Genomic DNA, 12,717 nt, shown 5'->3' on the forward strand with positions numbered 1-12,717 from the left:
GGCTGGGGATTCGAACCCGCCACCTTAGGAGTACGTGGCTGGCGCCTTAGCCGGTTGAGCTATAGGCGCCCAGCCGCCACTGCTTTTCTAAGGACGAGAAGCCTCTTGAAGCTATTAGAATATGTTCTCAAGTCTTATAGATGGAACCAATGTGAATGTTCTGAAAGATCGAGCAGAGGCCTATTTAATAGAAGAAATGTACAACAAAGCTATTTAGGATTATGAAACTGCTCAGGAACACAACGAAAATGATCAGCAGATTCAGGAAGGTCTAGAGAAAGCACAAAGATCATTGAAACAGTCACAGAAATGAGATTATTATAAAATCTTGGGAGTAAAAAGAAATGCCAAAAAGCAAGAAATCATTAAAGCATACTGAAAATTAGCATTGCAGTGGCACCCAGATAACTTCCAGACAGAAGAAAATAAAAAAGGTGAGAAAAAGTTCATTGACATAGCAGCTTCTAAAGAAGTCCTCTCTGATCCAGAAATGAGGAAGTTTTGACGATGGAGATCCCCTGGATGCAGAGAGCCAACAAAGAGGTGATGGCAACCGTTTCCATAGAAGCTGGAACTCATGGCAAGGGTTCAATCCCTTAAGCTCAGGCAGACCATTTAGATTTGAATTCCACTTCAATGAAATTATTTTTTTGCTCCTCTTTCTTACACAGGCAGGGAGGCAAGGATGGCTCTGTTTCTAACAAGCAGCTGCATGCGAAGAGGAATGTCGGGAAGTGGTCTGAAGCAGGCTATCCTGCGGAAGCACTCACCTAGGCTGTATTTTTTGACACTGGATCATTCTTCTCTGGTGGAGTTGTTCTTCTGTTCCCAGCCTTGCGTAACAAGCCAGTGCCTGTGTAAGCACACGTGTGGAGGAGTGTAATCTTCTTTAGACTTGGCTGTGTCTCACATGCTTAAAGAAAGTATGAACATGTTTAGGGACAGGTATGTTAAGATGTTGTCAGCCCAGTCACTTGCAAGCTAGGTCTTCAGTGTACATCTCTGCTAGTGTCTACATGGTTGTCACTGAAGAATGGGCAGAGTCCATCTTTAAGGAAGCCTGCTACTAAATGATAGTTGGTACGTATGGTTAACATTAATCCAAAGTCTAATCCCAGATATATTTTCTTGTTCAATACCTACAGAACATTGAAGGCCACTTATACATAAATTCAAGTTAACACATATGGGCCCTTTTAATATTAAACATAATAAATACATAAATAGGTTCAGATAACATAGTAGTGGTATTATTTAAAATACTGCTTAAGTCAGACTGAAATACTTTTTTTCTTGGTTGTTAAAATTTCCTGTAACAGGAAATGTAAAGTTGTTTAGTCAACATGAATAAATACAGAATGCCACATTTCCTACTCTTACTCTAAGAGTGGGACAGCTTCTCCTTCTCTGCCCCTTCTATCTAGGGCTGACCACCTGGACTGTAGTGACTTCCCTGTGGGACCTGTAGCTGGAGTGTCAGCCGATTGGAGTGGGACCTATAGTTGGAGTGTCAGCCAGTGACTTCTCCAACAGATCTTGATGCATCCTGTTCTCCTGCCTGAAAGGAAATACAGGCCTAAAATTGAGTCAGCTCTGGCTATATCGTTTCATTTATTAAGATGTCATCTCTTGAGATACCTTTAAGAAGATAACTATTTAAGAAGTTTGGACTCAGCTGGGCGCCTGTGGGCTCAAGTGGCTAAGGCTGGCTAAGGCGCCAGCCACATACACCTGAGCTGGTGGGTTCGAATCCAGCCTGGGCTGTCCAACAACAGCTGTAACCAAAAAATAGCCGGGCGTTGTGGTGGGCACCTGTAGTCCAGCTACTTGGGAGGCAGAGGCAGGATAATCGCTTGAGCCCAGGAATTGGAGGTTGTGAGCTGTGATGCCACCACACTCTACCCAAGGTGACAGCTTGAGGCTCTGTTCCCCCCCCCCCCAAAAGAAGTTTCATCTTGGGCAGTGCCTGTGGCTCAGTGAGTAGGGCACTGGACCCATATACTGAGAGTGGCAGGTTTAAGCCCGGCCTCGGCCAAACTGCAACAAAAAAATAGCCAGGCATTGTGGCGGGTGCCTGTAGTCCCAGCTACTTGGGAGGCTGAAGCAAGAGAATCACCTAAGCCCAGGAGTTGGAGGCTGCTGTGAGCTGTGACCCTCCGGCACTCTACCAAAGGCGATAAAGTGAGACTCTATGTCTCTCAAAAAAAAAAAAAAAAGCAAAAAAGAGTATTAATCAAGAACATTGATTATTTATGTAACTACTGATGCTCTGTTTAAAATCAGAGAATTACTTTAGAAAAGAATGATTACTTTTATTCTGGAAAGGTTTTTGCTTTTGCTTTGAAGCAGTTTGAAGCATTTTAAACATTAAAGGATCTAAATACCGTTTTTATGAAATCAAGCATTTTAATTGTGGGAGGTATCCTGACCACAGACATCCACAACAGCCAAGCACCTAGTCATTTTGTTTTATAGTCATATTCTGAAACATATGCAGAAAAAATTTTTAACTGAGGGACAAAAAACACATAGTTGAACACAGAACACTTATGTGCTTTTTGCATTTGAGTCTATTTCCTACCAATAAACTTAATAATGCATTTTGAAAACTAAATAATAATAATGATAATGGTGGGGTTATGACTCCATCTCAGTTTGTTGGTTCTTCTGAGATAGCTAGAAGCTCCCCTACAACAGCACTGAGGTTTTCTAAAACCCTGGGAATTCTAGGTCCATACATTTAACACAAGGCTTAGATGGCCTGACTAGGTTGGTCAGATTGGTGAACACATTGATTTGATGAATCCCAATAGGTTACATTTTGGTCAACATTATGAAAACATTATGTATCTTAAGAATTACACAACTAAAATGAACCAAGTAGAACAGTTAGTTCAAGAGTAAATGTGGAAAGACTTTATGAGTAACACTAAAAAAAAAAAAAAGCCTGGGCAGCACCTGTGGCTCAAAGGAGTAGGGCGCTGACACCATATGCCAGAGGTGGTGGGTTTAAACCTAGCCTCGGCGAAAAATTGCAAAACAAAAACAAAACACCTCCACAAAAATAAAAGCAAATTAAAAACCGCCCAAGTATATGAAGCAAAATGACAAAAATTATCTTAAGTATGTAAACAGTCCCTATCTGACCTGGTCTGCTAATGAACAAATACTCTGAAAACAAGCCAAGTATTTCAGCAAATAAGCAAAAAATACACATGGCCAATAAAACCCATTAAACAAGTTTCTGATCTCACAAGTAATCCAATGTGAAAATTAAAACGTGATACTCCCCCCTTTTTTTGCAAACTAGCTATTAGAAATAAAATGAGTGAGATTATAATAGGCCCACTTGAACAGTGTTGGTACACAGAAAAACAGTCCAATTGTTTCAGGTAAGTTAGCCTTAAAAATATACCTACTCTCTCTGGCCAGTCATTCCAAAAAGTCATCCAAAGAAATGAATCAGACAAATGTATGAAAACCTGTAACAGTGTTCATAATGCCAGGGCCTTATTAAGAGCTTACATTTCCAAGTCTTCTGCTGTATTTTACACACATCGCATTTGTAACTTGAGGGGTAAAAAACTTCCCAAATTTTCTGGAAAAAATGCTGTTGGACCTAGGAAATAATTTTCACATGATTTTCCAATATGTACTTTGTTTTTTTACTTTTTTTTGTCGAGACAGAGTTCTACCCTATGCCCTGAGCAGAGCACAATGGCGTCATAGCTTACTGCAACCTCAGACTCAGCCTGTGCGCATCCTGCTGCCTCAGCCTCCGAAGCTGCTGTGCCTGGCTGGGCTTTTCCATTTTCTTCCTGAGTCCAGGTCTCACTCTCGCTCAGACAAGCCTCGAACTCTTCAGCTCAAGCAATCCTCCTGCCTCAGCCTCCCACAGTGCTGAGATTACAGGCCTGAGCCACCGTGCCCAGCTCCAATATGTACTTTGTTAATTCCACCCCAATCCCAATTAAAGCTAGTAGCAAAACAATAAACCCCACAAAATGGCAAGCATTCAATTTGCAGTTTCAGGCAAATTTCAGTTCAAAAGCGTTTTCAACCAATCCTGCTGGGGCAGATCAACTTGGGCAACAAATTAACAAAAATCTTCTGGACACAAGTAGGTTATTAAATAATTTGTTTATTGTACTGCATTTACAAAGAAAACAGACGATGCACTCAGTAGAAAGAATAAAAATGGATTCAGGGTTTTATTTCTGACAGTAAATAGAAATCCTTTAGTGAGATCATGGCAATTTGACATTATTATGATTAAGCTCAGTAAGGTTTTGGAGTACTTGGAAGATCAAGTTCTACAGCTGCCTCTTTCTACATCTTGTAATTCATCTGGCTCCTTTAGAGGAAAAAGCCCTTATTTGATGGGAGAAGTTATAGGTTCTATTAAAATTTCCTACCATGTCAATTATTAAAATGGGGCCTTTTGTTGGTGTTTTTTGGTTTCTCACCTTAAAATCATCACCAGAATTCCTATAATTCCACAATTGTGGTTTTACAATGTAGAAGAGAATTCAGTTCTAGTCTATTGCTTTAGATATAAATATAGCTGAAAACCCAAAGTGGATCAGAATTGAAGGATTTCCCTGCCGTTGTTTGATAAAAATCTATTCTCTTTATTCTTGATAGGTGCATAGACAGCCTGACTTGAAATTCTTTCTACAGAAACATGTCTGATTTCAGGAGTACCCAAATCAAGGATCCGATGAATGGCTGGCCAGTTACTCAGAGTAACATGCTTATGAGTTAAATGGACTGCATAGTGGCACCACTCTTCCTTTGTCATTTTTGGTGGATAAACAACAAATTAGATTCCAAGCTCCCACATAGAAAGGTGGCTACCCAACAGTCTCTCTGGTAGCTTGCTAGCAGAGCCTCAAGTTGCACCTCCTTGGCTTTCTGTAAATTAAGAGTCCAGTAGCTGCGTCTGGAGAATGCTGTAATCCCCAAGGCTCACTTGGTCCATGCTGAACAAGCAGCTGTGACCCCAATCTTGCCCCCCTTTTTGCTTTCCAATATTACGAGGAATATACAATGTCTATGGCAAGTCTAGAAGAGGCCCATCCTAAGAGAAAATTCACAAAGCTTTTTCTCATTAAAAAAAAAAAAGTCTCAAGTACATCTCAATCATCTCAAAATTGTAGTTATAAACTTACATTATACAAAGAAATAGCAGCAGAGAATGGCTAATCTTAAAAACAAACCAACCAACCAAAACAAAACCAAAATCAACAAAAAAAAGTGCCACCCCTCCCCTCCCCTTGGTTCTTTTATGTGGGGTTTCATTAAAGACCCAAAATCTCTGAGAAAATGAGAAAGTTAAAGCCACAGAGGGAAACGGCTTTAAGGCCAGAATTTTGGGCAAAGTAAAAGTTATAAATAAAAGCAGACATTATTTGGAAAAGAATCAGAACTCTAGGAAATATTCTTCAATGGGAAAGTTTTGAAACCCAGATCTCTTTTCAGGAGTCATTCTGATTCTTTAGTTATGGGGCAAAAAACTCAAGGGCAATGAGTAAAGTGCCAGCCAGGGATTAAAAAAAAAAAAAACAAAAAAACAAAACAAAAAAAACAAACAAAACAAAACATAACAGCCAAACTAACTGTGCTCTTACTGTAACATAAGAACACACATAGGAAAGACTGTTTACAGAACACCTGAGGTTCTCAAGAAATTATTATTCAATGGTTCCATTTTTGTTTATATTAAAATCAAATTTCAAGGATCTTAAAAGTTATTAAAGGAATTTGACAGTGCTTTGAACAGTGATAAAATGGTGCCCAGATTCGGTGTTATATAGTTCATTAAAAAAGATAGTAGCTTAAAAGTTGCAGGAAAATAATGTGAACATAGAGAACAACAGAAACAATCCAGGAAGTTGATGTAGCCTGGATACAGCAAGTTTAATGTCTCTGCTGCACAAAGAATTAACAACACCCTTTCCCCTCCTTATCCTTATGCTGGCAATAGGATATGCATTAGAAAATTTGACTCTTAGAGTCAGTGAATAAAAGGATGGGCTCATAGATCTTCACAATTCTTTTTAAAAAGGACGTCCTAGTGGAAAGGCAAGGGTATAGGGAGAGAGGCTGTTTTACTTTTTAGTCCATTAGTCTTTGGCAGAGCCCAACCAAGGCCAAATTCACATAGGATACCCAATGACTGTGGGGATCTCCACATGGTCAAGTAAGCAAACCCAAATGAACATGTTGGATTAAAAAAAAAAACCTAGAAACCCTTGAAAGAAGAGCTTCATCCCAAAAAGGGAAGAGGAAATGCTTGGAGGGGGGATGGTTAGAGAGGGTCAGTGTGTGATCTCTGCTGCGGTGCTGGGCAGGGGCTTAAGAGTTGAGCCAGGGGTGCCGGAGACACTCGGCAGCAGTGGCTCTCTTCTCAGGGATCAGCTCCAACATGGGCAGTAAGAAATCTGTGAAGCCAGCTGCCTCTTCCTTAGACCATTCATACTTCTCCACCAGGACCTCAAAAAGGCCCCAAGGTTTTAGCTTCGTGATGTGTTTCAGGTCACCTGCAGTGAAGATAGTACAAACAAACAAAAACAAAAAAAAGAAACAAAAAACCCCTGATCAACATTGACATGTGATAGGATCCTCTTGTGGAAATCCAAGAACTACTCCAGGTAGTCTATAAGAAATTAAATTTTGTACATCAGATTCTAATCCTCCATTCACAAGGTACTTCTTTTCAGATGTATTCCTCAGAAAGAGGTACCTCTTTTTTTTTAATAAAGCTCCGAAAATTAAAGGTAATTTGTTTTCTCCCCTTTGCAGTGTTTTTTTTTCCCCCAGTCAAACTGAGTATGCCAATCAGGAACTAGGTATTCTCTAAAATAAAGTGAAATGCCTATATATCCAACATGGTGTCATCTGATGTGCAGAAGCAGTCTAGGACCACATACTGAGAATAATTTGCTTGTACTCTTCCCTTCCCGCCCTGCTGCTGATAGTCTAGTAAATGCTGCTTCAAAGTGAGGCACAATTTAAAAAATAAAGTACTACTATCATGGCTGGGCGTGGTCACTCATGTAATTCTAAATCCTAGCACTATGGGAAGCCAAGGTGGGTGGATTCCTTGAGAGCAGAAGCTAGAGACCAGCCTGAGCAAGACCCTGTCTCTAATAAAAACAGAAAATCCAGCCAGGCATCATGGCAGGAGTCTGTAGTCTCAGCTATTTGGGAGGCTAAAGCAAGAGGGTTGCTTGAGCCCAAGAGAATAAGGTTCCTGTGAGCTATGACGATGTCACAGCACTCCACCTAGGGCAACAGAGTAAGACTCTGTCAAAAAAAAAAAAAAACAAAGCAAAAGAAAACTACTATCATGTTAAATATGTATTATGATGTTAAAACATGTACAAAAGTAAAAAAAAAAAAAAAGAAAAACTGTATAAAAGTAACAAAACAAAAAAAATCAAACCGTATACAGCTTTCCAATATGGATAGCATCATACTCTGTACTATTCTGAAGCAGTAACCTAACTGCTCCTTTAAAGCGACCACTTTTAAAATATGACCATAATAATATGGCTTATTAAGGCAAATGCTGCTTAAAATTTTATTTTCATATATAACACTTATTTGAAGTCTCTCCCGTGGGCAGAAGTGCCTCTTTAATTACCTACTTGGTACACGTAAATGCCTTAATCTGACTTTGCACACAAGGAGAAACTATTATGAAGCACTTGACAACCATTTGGGTAATGGTTCTGAGGGTGCTCTATTAAGGGTGGAGAAAAATTATTTTTCTTTACATTTGTAAAGAGGTTGCAAGGAAAAGGGGAACCATTGCATAATGAAGAAAAAAGAACAGCTTTCTAGGTCATTCTAACATAGGTTTTCACATTTCAATTTTATTTGGAATGCTAAGAGATATATTATCAAGTCAAAAAGTTGAAGTGAGAGCTTTATCTTTGTTCCTATCATTAACATGTACTAACAAACTTATGAAACTGGAAAGTATAATGTATGTTTATATGACTAGTGTGTTCTGAGTGACTGGAGACTGTTAGGTGTCACTGGAATACAAATATGAGCGAGTAGTAGTCCTTGTCTGTAAGAAGCTTTAAACTATTGGCACTTGGGTAGATGCAGTTCTTAGATCAAATGCCAGCAAAAATTTGCTCATTTTTCAGAAGTGCTATAGTTGAAGTAACCAACCATGTGTTAGACAATATACACATTTTATTAATAACTATTTTAATGTGAAGTACACCTCGTTACCATCTCTCTCTAGAAGTGAGCAAGCTGAGGCACAGTGAGGTTGCATCAAAGGTTACACACTAATGGAGCAGGCAGGATTCGACAGTCTGGCTCCATTCTCTTCTTTTGACTGTATTCTTTGCCCTCCCTACCAAGTCACACTTCAACATTCAAGGTAGGTATCCTGCTGGAGGATGTTGGGAACATGTACTTACCTCTTTATTTTTAAACACTTTTGCCCTCTTAATGTCTGAGAACAAACACATTTATTTTTACCTTTTTTGGTGAAAAATTCCTTGGAATATTTTCCTGCCACAATGAGCTTGCGAGGCACCTTCCCCAGAAGTTCTATGATCAATGCAATGTGATCTGCATGTTTCAAACATTTCAAGAGGGGGAAAAAAAGACATACATAACAGGAGTAACAAATGCAACTTTAGACAATGGCAGAAAGAGTAGCATGCACACCTCTTTATAAAGCATTTCAGGCTTGCTTTCTGTCCTAAATAGGAAGAGGAGGACTCTACCCATCTAATGGAGAATCCACAAAATCTTAAAAAATCAGATGCCCATTCCAGTGGGACTTCAGTAATAACTAAAAATAATCTTGGTGTGAATGCTCTGCTTCCTGAGGTTGTATCCCTGGGGCCTAGATGAAAACTCATGTTAACAATACTACCTCTGCGATTGAAGAAGTCCTGTGAATATTTCCCACTGAGGGCAAAGCGTCTTGGAATTCTGCCTATCAGCTCTATAATATGCGCAATGTGGTCTAAAATAGAAGGGTAAGAAGAACAGGATCAAGGACAAGTTGTAAAAGAGGTTTTTCTATGAATAGCTTTTTCAAGGACGAGCTGTTCAAAAGTAACTACAAATAAAACCCAGGATACTTGACTGGGAAGGCCAAGCATTATTTCAGGTGATTGGTCACCTGATGGTAGTTGGCAAGTCCCATTCTGTATTATAGAGGATTATTTACACCTTTATTTCTATTTTGTCTATATATCTGGGTTTAGGTGGGTTCTTTAGGTAAGATAAAAAACCTTCCAATTTGCTTTAGGCACTCTAGAACTGTTATTTATTTGTAATACTGCCTTGGGCTTCATGCAATCAAAGTATCTCTTATAAGAATGTTCATGACAGAGCACTTACATATATGACTATTTGAGGGTTTTTTTTTTTTTTTTTTGAGACAGAGTCACTCTCTGTTGCCCTGGGTAGAGTGTGTCACAGTCACAACTGCAAACCCTTGGGCTCAAGCGATTCTCTTACCTCATCCTCCCAAGTAGCTGGGACTGTAGGCACCCCCTGATCCCTGGCTAGTTTTTCTATTTTTAGTAGAGACAAGGTCTCAGGTTGGTCTCAAATTCCTAAGCTCAAGCAATCCACCCATCTCGGCCTCCCAGAGTGCTAGGATTACAGGTATGAACCATCATGCCTGGCCAGACTATGTGAGTTTTTAGAACCACTCTGAAAAACAGGCCTCAGTATATGGGGCTGGCACCCTACTCACTAAGCCACAGGTGCCAACTAAAGTATTCATTCTTTTAATATTTTTCCTAGACCATGGAATTCTCTTGAAACAGTTATTTTACTTCTAATTGCAGCAACCTAACTTTGGCTTATAAATAATCATAGGATTGGTATACTTGATAAGCACAATTATCAAGTATTATCCCCATAATTATGGAATGTCAACAATAATAGAGGACATGCTACTCAGGTGTCAGAATTATTTAATACTATACCTTATAACAGATGATGTATACATGTATTGGGGATAAAGGTTTGCTTTTTCCTGATCTTATAGGCCAAATTGCAGTAGAATAGTACGGGAGAGGGTGAGTTTTGCTGTAAGGACTATTAGTATTGATTGGTATAGGAAGGATGAAATTAGGATCTAAATCGCTAGAGAAGATGGTTCTCCCTTGTCTCCTTATTTGGGACTTTACATATACATTTCAGTTTTCAGGATTGGTAGCATAAGATCCTACTAGGTATAATTCTAGCCCCTGTATGTGTTCCAGACCATACACTAATATGGAAAGTCTAAGGAAGCATAGAGAAAAAAATCACCATCCTAAACAAATATAGTAAGGCATTTCTAAAACATTGCAAGCCTATAGTCCCAAACTTATGACCCAGAAAGACAGCAAGCAGAGAATAGGGAAAATCAAGTATGTACATGGGAAGCAATTATAGTATCTTCTAACATGGAACTTACACACATAAAACATGTCTAAACTCTATCTACTAAAATGGGAAATAATAGGGATTAGCTAGCATAGCATTTTCTAAACTATATTTGTTAGGAATATTACCATGCCCCACTAACATTGCCTAGTAATACCCAAGGGGACCACATTTTGAGAAATATAGAGCACTAGTGTTCCACAGAGCACAAAACCTGATTTTCTAAAAACCTGAGGGAAGCAATGAAAGAAAAGGACATATTCTTCACATTGGGAAGGTATGTTGCCAGTGACCTTTCAAAATAGTCATTAATCCTACAAACAAAACAAAAATGGACTCAAGTGTACAAAAAAGGTAAAATTTGCTTTTTCAAATTACTAACTCATCTAGTTATTTGGATGCCACCTAATAGAAAAATCCGACACATACAAGTTGTCTGTTTCCACAGCTTCACAGGTGTAGTAACTGAAACTTTGGCCTTTTGCCACCAGCTATCACAAAACATAAATCTATTGTACATTTTTAAAAAAGAAATTCCAAATGTTGATATCATTTAAAGAAGAAAACATTGTAACTTTAATTTTCAGAAAAAGGAAAAAGAATGGTGTGTGTTGCATAATTTACATAAATAAGATACATAGTTTCTTCATTCAAGTAGTATTTAAGCAATACATTGATGAATAAGTAAATTCAACTGGATAAAGAATAAATCATTGATGTATACAAAAAGGAAGATAACGAGAAGTTGAAGTAAAGCTGCCTGACACATAGAAGTTTTAGTTTAATCAACAGTGGCCTTTTGTTTAATCTTCTCATATAACTCTTTTTTTTTTTTTTTTTTAGTTTTTGGCCAGGGCTGGGTTCAACCCGCCACCTCTGGCATATGGGGCTAGTGCCCTACCCCTTTGAGCCACAGGCACCACCCTCTCACAGAACTCTTTAATATCTTTTTTTGAGCCAGTCTCACTATGCCCTTGGTAGAGTGCTGTGGCATCACAGCTCACAGCAACCTCAAACTCTTGGGCTTAAGCGATTCTCTTGCCTTAGTCTCCCAAGTAGCTGGAAATAGAGGTGCCAGCCATAATGCTTGGCTGTTTTTTTTTGTTGTTGCAGTTGTCATACCAGGGCTGGGTTCAAACCTGCCAGCCCTGATGTATGTGGCTGATGCCCTAATTGCTGAGCTACAGAGACCAAGCCTTCAATATCTTTTATAAACTACAGGCACTGAGACTTTAATATCTTTTATGAACTACCTAGTATATCTAAATATGTAACAAAATATACCTTTTATATACCATTTTGGGAATTTATACATACTTTGCACGCTAATAAGACTAACGGTCTTGTACTAACAAACATGGGATGTTAACTACCACACACTAAAATCCTTGGTTAAGGGGACTCACCTTCATCTCGAGTGTATTCTTCCCCTGAATGAGGTTCAAACAAATAGTCACCTGTAGCCAGTTCAAAGGCCTAAGAAAGAGGACAGAATATGAAAATATCAAAGGACAGGACTTTGACTAAATATTATTTTCCTTTAGAAAAACCTGCAGACCAGACTCGGCACCCATAGCACAGTGGTTATGGCACCAGTAACATACATCGAGACTGGCAATTTTGAACCCGGCCTGGACCTGCTAAACAACAATGACAACTATAACAAGAAATAGCCAGGCATTGTGGTGGGCACCTGTAGTCCCAGCTACTTGGGAAGGCTGTGGGAGAAGAATAGCTTGAGTCCAGGAGTTGGAGGTTGCTGTGAGCTGTGACGCCAGTGCCCTCTACTGAGGGTGACATAGTGAGACTGTCTCAAAAAAAAAAAATAAATAAAAAATAAACACTGCAGACCATTTTTTAAAAATCCCTAAGATTTTATTTCTAAAGAGCTTTCCTTCCATACCTGTAGCTTAATAAAATGGAGAAAAAAGCAAAAATTCAGTTAATACCAACATATGGATTATTCCATGCTAGAAAAACCACCCTAAAAGCCAGCAATTCAGCCCTCTTAAATTTTTCTTTTTGGTCACAAAAGAGCATACCTGATATTAAGGTAACTATAAGTTATTATTTATGAAAAAAAAACTAGTCTTTCTTACATTATAATTTCATATGCCTGGAAATTAAAACTCTGTACCCAAAATCAGAACCAAAAATATTAGGTATCTCTCTAAGACTCTTTAGTGTTTGACAAAAAGTATACCGTCAACTTGTAAGTGGAAAGTACTTCCAAAAATATCCTAGATGAAGTCCCAATTCCAAGGTCTACAGGAAATCGAAACAGATTAACTGTAA

The 12,717-nt window shown here is 38.8% G+C and overlaps 1 protein-coding gene and 1 pseudogene across 1 annotated transcript in view; one reads left to right on the forward strand and one right to left on the reverse strand.

Annotated features, from left to right (window-relative positions):
• The window catches only part of LOC100945460, a 2,860-nt pseudogene extending 2,159 nt beyond the window's left edge, over window positions 1–701 (forward strand).
• Window positions 702–4,121: 3,420 nt separating this feature from the next.
• SRPK1 (SRSF protein kinase 1) overlaps window positions 4,122–12,717 on the reverse strand; it is an 86,588-nt gene continuing 77,992 nt past the window's right edge. The window contains exons 14-16 of the mRNA XM_003789139.3: window positions 11,829–11,898; window positions 8,506–8,598; window positions 4,122–6,542 (exon numbers count right to left, since the gene is read on the reverse strand). Of these exons, the coding sequence (XP_003789187.1) occupies window positions 6,358–6,542; window positions 8,506–8,598; window positions 11,829–11,898 (348 nt within the window). The 3' untranslated portion in view covers window positions 4,122–6,357. The remainder of the gene's footprint in view (window positions 6,543–8,505; window positions 8,599–11,828; window positions 11,899–12,717) is intronic.

Source organism: Otolemur garnettii, unplaced genomic scaffold (genome assembly GCF_000181295.1).
Source record: "Otolemur garnettii isolate 467f Iridium unplaced genomic scaffold, OtoGar3 scaffold00031, whole genome shotgun sequence".
Classification (NCBI taxonomy): domain Eukaryota; kingdom Metazoa; phylum Chordata; class Mammalia; order Primates; family Galagidae; genus Otolemur; species Otolemur garnettii.